General features: G+C 40.5%; 1 protein-coding gene across 1 annotated transcript; it reads right to left on the minus strand.

Annotated features, from left to right (window-relative positions):
- Positions 1-2,474: 2,474 nt before the first annotated feature.
- On the minus strand, positions 2,475-12,241 carry LOC103748922 (protein NipSnap homolog 3A-like). Its single transcript, XM_008851703.3, is given in 6 exon segments — positions 2,475-3,259; positions 3,345-3,431; positions 4,487-4,636; positions 7,640-7,798; positions 9,690-9,900; positions 12,089-12,241. Coding segments are annotated over 6 exon segments (744 nt in total). The 5' UTR covers positions 12,149-12,241; the 3' UTR covers positions 2,475-3,182.
- Positions 12,242-12,559: the final 318 nt, after the last annotated feature.

The following is a 12,559-nucleotide window of genomic DNA, read 5'->3' on the forward strand; positions in this document are numbered from 1 at the left end:
GACATTCTTTTGAGACATAAAGGGAAAAGGTGAGACAGAAGGTCTTCATTATTTTAAAGATGGGATAACGAATAACATTTTTATGCTGAGGAGAAGACTCTAGATGAGGGAAAACTGTAGCCTCAGAAGACAGAACCACTGTAGCCATATCCTTCAAGTGGAAGACTTTGTGTTTGCTTGGGGCACCAAGAAAAAGTAAGAAACCTTGCCTACAGGCAGTGATAGGGAGGTGGCAGTCAGTGCAGTCTCCTCTGATTATTATTTTTCACGAGTCCCCTCCCTTTGAGCGGGTCTTAAGCCCAATTAGACAGATGCTGATGACTCTCAATATAAAAGTGCCACTAATGCACCAGTAGAGAGATTATTTGCTAGGCTGGTCATTGGTGTGGTTCGTAGGCTTTATAGCTGCATGGGGTCATTGATTGGTTCTCTCGGCAGTTTGCATAGTATCTTCTGATACTATGGGAGCTACTCTACAGAGAGGAGGCTTCCAGGTCAGTTCCAGTTCGATTGCTCTCAGTCATGTGTCTGAAGTATGTCCTATCTTCAGCAATATGATCTCACCTTCAAGTTCTGGGAGGCAATCAAGGACTGTGGCAAACCTGTGTTATTTTGGGAGACCATGTATTTATTTTTCTGTTGCTGTGATAGAAACACCATAACCAAGGGAACTTATAAAAGAGTTTATTTAGCTTACTGTTCCAAAGGGGCAAGGGTCCATCATGGTGGGGAGGCATGGCGGCAGAAGTGGCTGGAGTAGCAGAAAGTAAGCTCTCACATCTTCAAGCAGGCACAGGAAGCAGAGTGTGACCGGAGATTCTGCAAGGCTTAAGAACTCTCTAAGCCCAGTGACATGCTTCCTCTAGGAAGGTCACACCTTCTAAGACCTCCCAAAACAGTGCCACCAACTGGGGACAATATGTTCAAATACTCGGAGCCAATGGAGGACATTCTCATTCAAACCACCACAGACCACCCTGAACAACAACTGGAAGGGAAGTTTCCCCTACCTGGCACTGTGGTTTTTGTTATATAGCCTTCAGCTACACATAAGCACTCATATGTACATGGTATGTGCATTTTTCAGTAGGCTTTTGAACTAATACATTTCTTTGGTTTTTCACACCACCTACGTTATCTCTCCTGTCTCTCCCTCCTCTGATTATTTTATTTCTGTGAAGTAAATGGAAAGCTTAATAACTGAGAATGAAGATGGGGGAGCAGCTGTTGGGAACCATTTAAGAGAAAAGAGTAAACCAACTGTAGAAAAGCAGAATGTTATCTTGTGAACCTGTATATATGTTACTTTCATTTTCAAACTAGACCTCTTAGAAGGCACATCTCTATCATCTTAAGTTGGAGTTAAATACAAAAAATAAGGTATATGATTTAGGCCAAGTGAACGAGCTACATGACTTAAATTAAGGGGACTCTTTAAGATAATTCTTAGTATATCCATCAAAAAGATCAAAATGCCGCTTGTCTCCTACTTTTTACTTTACTATAGCAATGGTCAAAGATAAATGATGCTAAAAGAGCCAGATGCTGCAACATTCTGAAGCAAAGTGTGAAATTACTTTCATAGCATTTTTGAATGAACTTTAATTTTTTTATTAAATTTTAATTCTTTTAACTGTAAACGTTTTATGTATGTTTGTTTTGCTTTTTTAATTTTATGTATATGCGTGTATTGCCTGCATGTAGGTCAGTGCACCATGTTGTGCAATGCCTGCGGAGGTCAGAAGAAGCTGTCAGATCCCCTGGGACTGGAGTTACAGACAGTTGTTTGCTGCCATGTGGGTGCTGGGATTCGAACCCGGGTTTTCTGCAAGAACAACCAGTGTTCTTAACCACTGAGCCATCTCTTCAGCCCCGTTTGTTTTGGTTTTTAGCAATGAAAACCAATCATATATATTCACTATATATGGTACTGTGTTACCTAAGGAAATTGTCACACGTTTATATATCGTACATGGAGAACATTCCCTTCCACAGCCCCTACCCTTCGCCTCCACTGGGCCCACTCTCCTTAGTCCCCTCTGCTCCCATAGACAGTTTTGCTTCTATTTTCATTTCTTATTACATAAAATCTAGGAACCACAAGAGAAAACATTTGACTGAAACTACTTTAATTTCAATTGCTAATTTATGTGCATGTTAAGCACACATGCACATACCAAGTCTCCAACAGTTTTACAGAAAGGTGAGAAGTGTTACAATGCTTTGAACTTTGCCTAAAGAGTGCTGACAAGGTCTGTGTCTGTGAAAGCTAACACTGCCTGCCTTTCTCACTGGTACCAGACAGGACCACAGAGCCTCTCCACCAGGGGTTACCAGCATGCTGTTTATTACCAGCATCGTATTTCACTATATAGCTTAACACGTATATAAAGTTGACACATTATTATGATGTCATTACCCCACACCAATACAGTAAGAGCTTCAGAGAAGAAGATATAAATATACAACACACATTTGAAAGAATCAGAATGTATGTGGAGGCTTTTATTAGGGCACACACTTCCTGAATTACAAAGATCTCTGAAATAAACATCTCAGGATCTTTGTGAGATACAAGAAAAAGCAAACAACAGTAAAAATCAATTACAAATAAACATTTCAAAACCATATCACACAGCAACAAGTAGACTGTATCATTTTCTAACTTAGATTAATAATTAAAGTGAAACCATAATAAACACAGGTGGCCACATGAGACTGTACTTTTTCGAAGTCATGAAATATGCTCAATTTGATTTTTTTATGAATTCCATTTGATATCACAAAGTAAAAATTACTGGGTAAAAAATAATTTTCAATCTCAGAAAAAAAGACAAGATATTGTGTATAACTATTTAAAAAATATTTCCAGGCAAGGAAATTCAAAATTATTTGAACAGAACACAGCAATCAGTTCTAAAAATACAGAAGATTTGGAAACAAAAGTAATGGCAACTATTTCTGACGTCTAATAGACATGAAACGTCATGGAGGAAATGAACATGACTGTTTCCTGAACTGGTTGTGATAAATGGCATAGGTAGCCTTAAAAATGCAGAGGAGACAGTGAATTAACTTACCACCTCCTTCAAATAAAAGAACAGCTCTCCTGGGAGAACTTAAGCACCATCAGGGGACACATCTGATACCAGGTAATGACACTCTGGCATTTCAGTAGAAAGCTACTTCAGTGGTGAAAATGACGTGGGAATCAGGAGCATATTCTGCTGAGTCTCTAGGTAGTTGACACTTTCCCGAACTAAAAACATTTCAGAAGACATAGAAAGTTATCAGTGGAATCAAATTAGTTCTAATAATAACCCACACCTAGTGAAATAGCTCACCAGCAGCCACGACTCTGGGATCCTCATGAGAAAGATGTCTTCCAGCTGCACGACTATCCGCGCTCTCGTTCCACCAGAGAACATGGACTGTAGAAGCAAATCATGTGTTTGCTTTAATTCTTTATAACAGGCCTTTTCATTTGTTTTGTTTGGGTTGCTGTTTTGTTTTACTTTTTGAGACAGGGTCTCACTATGTAGCTCCAGCTGGCCTGGAACTTGCTATGTAGACCATCTAGGTTTGCCTTGATCTCACAGAGATCTGCCTGCCTCTGCAGCCTTCCAATTAAAGGCATGTGACAGCATGCCAGCTTTCTCTCCTTTTTTTTTTAATGAGTGTCATACTGGCCATGGCAATCTGGGGCATTGTGAATGAATGCTAGGCAAGTGTGCCACCACTGATCTACATCCCTGGCCCTGATAGTCTGTGTGTGTGTGTGTGTGTGTGTGTACACATGCATGTGTACACGTGGAGGACACAGGTCAGTATTGGATGTTCTCCTCAAACTGTTCTCTACTTTATTCTTTGATTCCGGGTCTCTCACTGAACTTGGAGTGTAACAGTTCAGCTAGACTTGACTCGCCAGCCTCCTCTTCCATCTCCTAGGCCTGGGGTTATAGAGGGGTCCCAGTGCAAGGTCTTCATACTGGTGCTGTGTTTATCCACTAGAATGTTATGAAGTTATCAACAGTCATGCACAAACACTGTTTCTAGCTTTTTCCTAATAACATTTTGGTCTTTGTATTCCTGTGTTGTTTACGTATGTATAATAGTATTACCTTTAGAAATAATAGGTAATTTTTTAGTATTTATAAAAATGTGTATTACATTTTCATTCAGAGACAATCTCTACCTCAAATAACATTATTTTGAAAAAATGAAAACAAGACTTTTAGAAGAAAAAGAATGAAAATAATAATTTCTTAAAGATTCATCTAGCATCTAAACAACAGTTCAGCATTTGAAATAGGTTTCAAAAGGTATTAACATTCTAAAAGAAAAACAGATATAAGCCAGTGCCTTATAATAAAAAAAACCTAAAAATTTGGCAATAAAAATCAAAATCATAATTAAAAAGAGAGATAAACAACCCAAGAAGCACAGTAGACCACACAATACACTTTCCCAGAGATGGACAGCTGACCTCTGTTGAGTGCTCCATATTCAGTGTGAAAAACACCGACTAGTTTGCTATAGCCAAGATCAACATGGGCATTAACTGCCCTTTTGAACGCATCACCCCACAGAGCTGGGCCACCAGGTTTCATCTGAAAAGTAGCCAGTTCATAGACTCCTAGAATAAACAGAAAAATAAAATTAACAGAAGATAGTCAATTTTAATTATCTTTGAGTGACAGGTAACCCTATCAATATATTTATGTTTGAAGGATCAGGCACATGTACAGATGCTTGCTTATATGTTTAAAAATGTATTGTCTATGCTCAAGGTTAATTTGTTAAGCTTAATAACAGAGGGAAAGCAGAAGCTATATATGAACAATTACATGAAATATTTTTAATCTGTCTACAATATCCATGTACAGATACTGAGAATTTATCATGACCAAGGATTTTATGCTGTTTTAAGTCTATAAGAAAAGTCCTAAGAGAAGTGTCTTCTGACGGTCTGCATTTCCTTCTTCCTCTCATTCTAAGGGTGGTATCATAGTCATTAGTGTCTATTCCTAACACGAACAGCAAGGAAACAGCTGACCTACAGTCATACCTGAGTTTCTGAAGATAAAGAATCAAAAAATGGTTTTATTGTTCACATCCAAGTGTCCCTTGAAAAGACTTTTAACCTCTAGTCAGAAATATAAGGTAGGTAGAGAGAAAGAAACTGGGGATAAGTAGATCAGACAAGAAAAGAAGTACAAAGTCATTACAGAATCATGTACAACACAGGGGGAAAGAATCAAGATTTGGGGCCAGTGAGATGGGTCGGTGGGTAAAGGTGCTTGCTGCCAAGCCTGACAACCTGAGTTTGTTCCTAGGAACCCACATGGTGGAAGAAGAGAGCAATTTCTGCAAGTGACCCTCTGACCTCCATGTGTGTACCACGGAACACCCACCTGCCCACATACCTACCTACCTACCTACCTACCTACTTACCTACACACACACACACACACACTCACACAATAAATATAAACAATTAAAAAAAGAGAGTCAAGATTTGACACTGCAAGAACTGCCAACTATTTTTAGACAGTGCTGAGAGGCAAGGTGAAATCTAAGATAAAGATCTCAATGAGACTTTTCACATATCTTGTCATCTAAAATACACTGTAGACTTAGGAAAAACAGGGGAAATAAAACAAAGCTTAAAAGATATTAAATGCTTTTCTAGCCTGACCTTTCTTTAAAGCTGGACTGAGATAAAGTTTCTTTAAATCAGCAAGAGGGAGACAGAGAAGTTAGACTACAGTAATGTACCATGGCAGCTCCAGCTAGTTCACTCCTTCCAAATAGTCCACTGTATAAATAAAGATGTGCTTGATTTAAGACTGTGCTGGACAGCTTCAGTGTCAACTTGACACACCAGGAAGAGGGAACCTCAACTGAGGAATTTCCTCTGTTGGACTGGCTTGTGGTCACACAGGTAGGGCATTTTGATTGTTGAGTGCCCTTGTGGAGTGGTGCCAACCCTGGGCAGGTGATCCAGGCAGGTTGTATAAGAAAACAAGCTGAGCACAGCCAGGGAAGCCAGCTAGTAAGGAACATTCCTCCACGGGCTCTGCTTGAGTGCCTGCCTCCTAGTTCCTGTTTTGAGTTTTGGCCCTGATTTCCCTCGATTATGGACCATGATGAGGAGGGACAAGCAAAAGAAATCCTTTCTTCCCAAGTTAGTTTTGGTCAGTGTTTTATCACAGCAATCAAAAACTAACTAGGACAGGCTGACCTGTGGCCATGTCTGTGAGGCATTTTCTTAATTGCTGGTTGATGTAGGAGGGCCCAGCCCATTGTAGGTGGTACTATGCCTGGACAGGTGGCCCTAGGTTGTATAAAAAGCAGGCTGAACACAGGCTAGAGGAACAAGCCAGTAAGCAGCATTCCTCTATGCCCTGTGCTTCAGTTCTTACGGCCAAGTTCCTGCCCTGCTTAAATTCCTGTCTTGACTTCCCTCAGTTATGGACTGGCACTTGGAACAGTGTATTAGTTACTTTTCTGAGGCTGTGATAAGGCACCATGACCAAGGCAACTTAGAGAAGGAAGACTTTATGTGCCTTACTGTTCCAGGGGAGAGAGGCCATAATGGTGGAGGAGGCATGGTGGCAGAGGTATTGAGAGCAGAAAGCCCAGTGTGGTCACATCTTCAAGCAGGCACAGGAAGCAAAGAGATTGGAAATCCAGCAAGGCTCAAGAATTCTCAAAGTCCATTCCCAGTGACGTGCTTTCTCCAGCAAAGTCACACCTTCTAAGACCTCCCAAAACAGCACCCCAACTAGGGACAAAATGTCCAAATACTTGGAGCCTATGGGGAACATTCTTACTCAAAGCAACACAAAGAGTAAGATTAAATAAACCCTTTCCTCCCTGAATTGGTTTTGGTCAATATTTTATCCAGCAATAGAGAAACAAATTATACAAAGCTGTTATAATTTGTTGAAAATATTTTTATATTTAAATGTTTATATTATTTAAGCTAGCACAGTGGTACATACTTATAACCTCTGCATTTGAAAAGTTAAGGCAGGAAGATTGTGAGTTAGAGGCCAACCTGACCTACACTAGTGAGACCTTGTCTCAAGCATAAAAATGAGGAAATTTCAAAAAATAAGTTCATGTTTAATACTATATAAACATTTCCTATATTGTAGGTAAGCTTTACCAACCCACAAAAGTCTTAGTTTGGAAAAAAAAGATCTTCATTAATTAATTTTCATTTCTTTGAGGATAAACTAAGAGGTTTAAGTTAGTTTTCATTTCAATAATCACAGCACATTCTTATATTAAAAAATCTATTTCTTGGGGCTAGAGAGATGGCTCAGCAATTAAGAACACTGGCTATTCTTGCAGAAGACCTGGGTTCGAATCCCAGCACCCACATGGCAGCTAACAACCATCAGTAACTCCAGTTCCAGGGATTCCGACGGTCTCTTCTGTCCTCCATGTGCATTGCACGACACAGGTGCACTTACCTACACAGCAGGCATGACACGCATACACATAAAAATAAATAAATTTTAAAAGATGTGTGTGTATATACATTGTGTATGACTTTTGTTTATCTATAACTTAACAGCTTTACTATTTTAGTGATTAAAACTCACAGAGGCTAAGAGGAAAGACTCACCTTCCTTGGGAGGCTTTCCTATTTTGCACCATGGTACCAGGTAGGTAATCTCACTCTCTTGTTTATCAATGAGCGCCAAATTTGGAATGAGGAACTGTTCTTACCATTCCTTATCCTTGGCCAAGGCTTCATGAACTGCAGTTCGATGAGCAAAATTATCTATGGGAGAAGAGAATTGAGAAAGTTTAAAAAATTAACTTAAAATCATCTAGTAAAACCAGTGCATCTTTAGATTGTACCCAAGCCAGCAAACACTTACCTGCAGCAAAACACTGTGTTACGGCTTTGAAACACCCAAATGAAGAAATGCGCTATCTGCCTCAAGTCACTTATGGTCCTCAAGGAGAAACAACAGAAACAACTATTGTAATCTCACAGAATGGGCGTCACAGATTTTTACCACTTTGAAGCTGTATATGTGAGTTAAGTTATTCTGTTTCTGTGCTTTGTTTCCTAGTCTGTGATAGGAGAAAACAGCATAGTATCAGCCTCCAGGCTTATGGTGCGGATTAAATGAATACAAGTAAGAGGGCTTAGAGCCGTGCTCAGCACTCGGTACTCAGTATCTGTCGACTATTCTTATTATTCAACTGAGGCATTTTACTGAAAGTCCCAATTTATAGAAAGAATATTTTTACTTCAGCAGTGGTGGCAGGTGGTCAAATCAAGTGTTTATTGAATCCATTTCAACACAGAAAAATTAGAATGCACTTGGTAAGCCTCTTCTTTCAGCTTTTCAAGAAACAGCGCCGATTCTCTCACTACTGTCAGCTTTTCTGTCTCCTCAGCATTTATGTTTCTGCTCGGTAACTCAAGCAGGGACACACATTCACCAGTGTGTGGACCCAGCACTCCATTTACTACTGGAGTCTCATGGGAGGACTGTTAAGAGCTCCATGTGGCTTCTGAGGATGAGTAATAATACCCTCTGAATACCTAAATGAGGTATTTCAAGGTTTAGTGTTCTTAATGGGTCATGATTAAAGTGCCCTATCTGAAGGGCACATTATTATTTTAATGGGGCTTGTTTTGTTACAACTTGGAAAAATCTTGAACTTGATAATGGTAGATACAGAATCAACATTTTTCATAGTGAAGTATTTTATGAATATTAATTTGGACACGGAGGGACAAATTCTAAATGGAATTATTAAGAGTTCTTTGGGCAGCCTCAAGCCCTGATGTGGACTGTTAAGACACAGGATTCTGGGGACTCTTGTAATTTGTTCTCCTTCCTTATGGGAAAGCCATCTTCAGAGTGGGAAGAACTTTCTCCACTTCCTTTACCTTAACTTTGCTGGGTAACATGACAGTGAATTCTTTACAAGTGTGAAGAAATGAAACGGAAGTGATCACTAAATACAACAAGATCATTAAATCTCAAGAGCCGAGAGACACTTAAAAGTTGACTGTCATTCCCTCTCAAAGTCCCTAATTATACAAATTATTTTCACTAAAATGCTGATAACTAGCTCTAGCTTTATTAATAAAAAAAAAAAAAAGATACTCCGTTCACTTTGTAATCTGCATCTACTTGGGCTTTTGAAAGCATTGTTTTAAATTTCATAAAAAAAAATGTATTTTTTTCCAGGCTGGAGAGATGGCTCAGTGGTTAAGAACACTGGCTGCTGTTACAGATAATCTGGGTTTAGGAAGCTAAAAACTGTGTATAACTCCAACTCCGGGGGCCTTCTGGTTTCCACAGGCATTGTATAGCATGGGTGCACTTACACACATGTAGACAAAACACTTATACACATAAAATAAAATAGATAATATATGTTTTTCAACAAACCATTTTAAAACTTCTTGAAGATTAATGTTTAGTTGACAAAGTTAGGATCGATTAGGAGTCTGCATGATCCCATTCATGTTGGCCATAGAGTTTGAGCAAGGTTGAGCAAAAGGGTCACTGAGTAATTACTAAATTTACTTGGCTTTGGTCCTGCACTGCTTTTAATTTGTCTTATTTAACCTATATATACAGATAGAAAAATACAGATAGAAAAACTGAGCATGTAACATCCAACAGAACCTGGGTGATTCATACCATATTTCCAAATATGGAATACTCTGTTCATTCTGCCTCCAAATTCTATGCTCCAATATCCAACCAATTCAGAGTGAGCTGTTCGAAGGTGAACATTTTTCTTAAAATTTTCCAGGAACTCATTCATCTTTGAGGGCTTGAGAAAATAGGTACGAAATTCATATAATGTTCCATCACTTTGCCTGGGGCCTGTGGCAAAAGATGAACGTATCTGAAAAAAGACAAAGGAAATTTAGGTATTTTTAGTAAAGGTAAGCTTTATCTTGTTATAATCATATGGCTGAGCCTGGAAACAAGGGACACACAGTAGACAAATCATCTATATTCCTATTTCTCCCATCTACTCGTTATAGACATGTTATGCAGAGATGCCAATAGACATAATCACTGTTAAATACACCAAAATAATGTATGGCTGCTCTTTCCCAGCAGGAAGTTATCTTTAACTACATTCTCATGAGAAGCTGCTAAAAAGCAATCCCTGGAATTGTAATAATAATAAGCTTGCCCAAAGATCTACAATTAGGATTCTTGTAAGTTTAGAGTTTTCTTTAGTCAAAATTGTATTAGTCAACAGAATATGTACTAGAGTTGCCCATTGAAAAGAAGCTTGCAAATTCGGTAAGCATGTCTCTTGGCAGTCATAATGAAAATGTTTACAAGTAGAAGATGTTGGGGTTTCTGAAAAAGGACTATTACTATTTAGATCTAAACATTTTTTAATGCTCAGTGATATAAATTACTGGTCAAAAAGCGGACTGGAATGTAACTAAGGCAGTAAGACGTTATGTACCATCAACTGCACTGCACATCCACTCTATTACAGCATAGTGGACCAAAAAGTGTAAAAGGAAAATTCAAGGAGTCAGAAGTGTTTCGAATCATTAGTCTCAAAAGACAGATGCTGTGAAGGGCATTTAATGCATCCAGTTATCTAGGTTGATGGAAACAGCCCTTAAAAGTCATGCGCTCTGTACGAAAACCTTCATGTTGTGATTTAAAAACTATGAGGAAATGCCTTACCATAAATTATGTTGTGTATCATTACACACACATAAACTGACACAGCATTCTAATTTATAAATCCATTTTATGTAGGCTGGATTAGCAGGTGCTCATTTTCTGAAGCTAATTACACCAGTAAAATAGACCAAAGTATTTTGGTACCTAGAGCTAGGGCCAAATTAAGGTTTATCCTGATTATCAGCATGACTAATGAAAGCAATAGGCTTTTACTCCATTTTTGTTTACAAAACAGTTGAATATGAAATTTAAAATAGTACAATATGAATTTTATCTGTGCATAGGGTTAGAATAATCATCTACGGAGTTCATTTCATTCAAGATTATTATGAGTTATAGTCATATTACCCCAGGTGACTAATGTTGCCACCAAAAACACTGCAGTGTTTGTGTTTGGTAGACAAGTTTTTTGTGGTTTTTTTTTTATCTACTTGTAGCCCCAGCTGACCTAGCTGACCTGGAACTTGCTATGTGGACCAGGCTGGACTCCATCTGGCTGCCTCTGTCTTCCCAATGCTGGGATTAAAGGCTTGTGCCCACCAAGGCTGGTTCAGCTTTTTGCGTTTTTTTTTTTTTTAACTTTAAAACAAAAAATTATTCTTTTTATTTTATGTGTATGCATATATTGCCTGCATGTAGGTATGTAGGTAAGTGCACCCATGTCATGCAATGCCCGTGGAGGTCAGAAGAGGCTGTCAGATCCCCTGGGACTGGAGCTCCGGATAGGTGGGTGCTGTGATTCAAACCCCGGTCTTCTGCAAGAACAACCAGTGTTCTTAACTGCTGAGCCATCTCTCCAGCCCCCAACTTTTTGTGTTTTTTAACCACACTGTTAATAACAGAATATTAACATTATTAACAAAATAAACAGCCTAGCACCTACAATGTTCAATCCCAGAGCTTGGGAGGCAGAGGCAGGCTCATCTTTTGGAGGCCAGGCTGGTCTACATACCCAGTTCCAGGTCAGCCATAGCTACAAAGTGAGAGACTATCTTTTTTTTTTTGTCCTTTTTTTGAGACAGGGTCTCCTTGTAGCCCCAGCTGTCCTGAAACTCACTATGTAGACCAGGCTGGCTTCAAACTCACTCCCAAACTGGGATTAAAGACGTGCACCACCACTCCGGGCAGAAAAACTACCTCTACTTAACATCTATCACTGAGCACAGCTCTAGGGTCCCACAGGCCCCGCCCATCTCCGGCACTCGAGTCCCCACCCACAGGCCACGCCCACCTCCTGCACACTGGTCCCCACACCCAACCCGCTCCGCACACCTCCTGTATTCCGGGTCCCCACACCCCACAGGCCCCGGCCATCTCCTGCACTCGGGTCCCGCCCACCTCCCCCGCTCATCTTTGAGGCGGCCCGCGGCCGGTACCTGAGGCGGGAGCGTCCGCAGGGCCAGAGCCCGGTTCAGGCCGTTTCGCAGGGCGAGCATGGCGCGGCGGCGAGCGCCCAGGAAGGCGGTGGCCGAGCTCTGAGACGCCCCTCTCACGGCTTCCTGGAGGCGGACGAGGCACCAGCCAATCGGCGGACACGGACTGGGCGGGGCTCAGGGTCGCCTCTGCCGCGGCCGGGGAGGGTCTTGCCCTGACGTCAAAGGTGAAGTTCCAAAGAGCCGGAAGCCAACATCATCCAATTCCACTTGGGTCTCCACCTCAGTGGCTCCCAGAGCAGATGTTTCTGTAGGTGTTCGGGAGCGCGTGGGTGCGTTAAAGTCCCGCCGGTGACCTGGTGGCACAGACCCAGGAGCCTACATCTTTATGCGCTGAATTCTTTGCATCCTATAGTCACCCCAGCATGGCCTTGGGAGGCTTTTGAAAAACATTGAGTTCATTTTCCTGGAGCC

This window comes from Nannospalax galili, unplaced genomic scaffold (assembly GCF_000622305.1).
Source record: "Nannospalax galili isolate Female #2095 unplaced genomic scaffold, S.galili_v1.0 scaffold105, whole genome shotgun sequence".
NCBI classification, from domain to species: Eukaryota; Metazoa; Chordata; class Mammalia; order Rodentia; family Spalacidae; genus Nannospalax; species Nannospalax galili.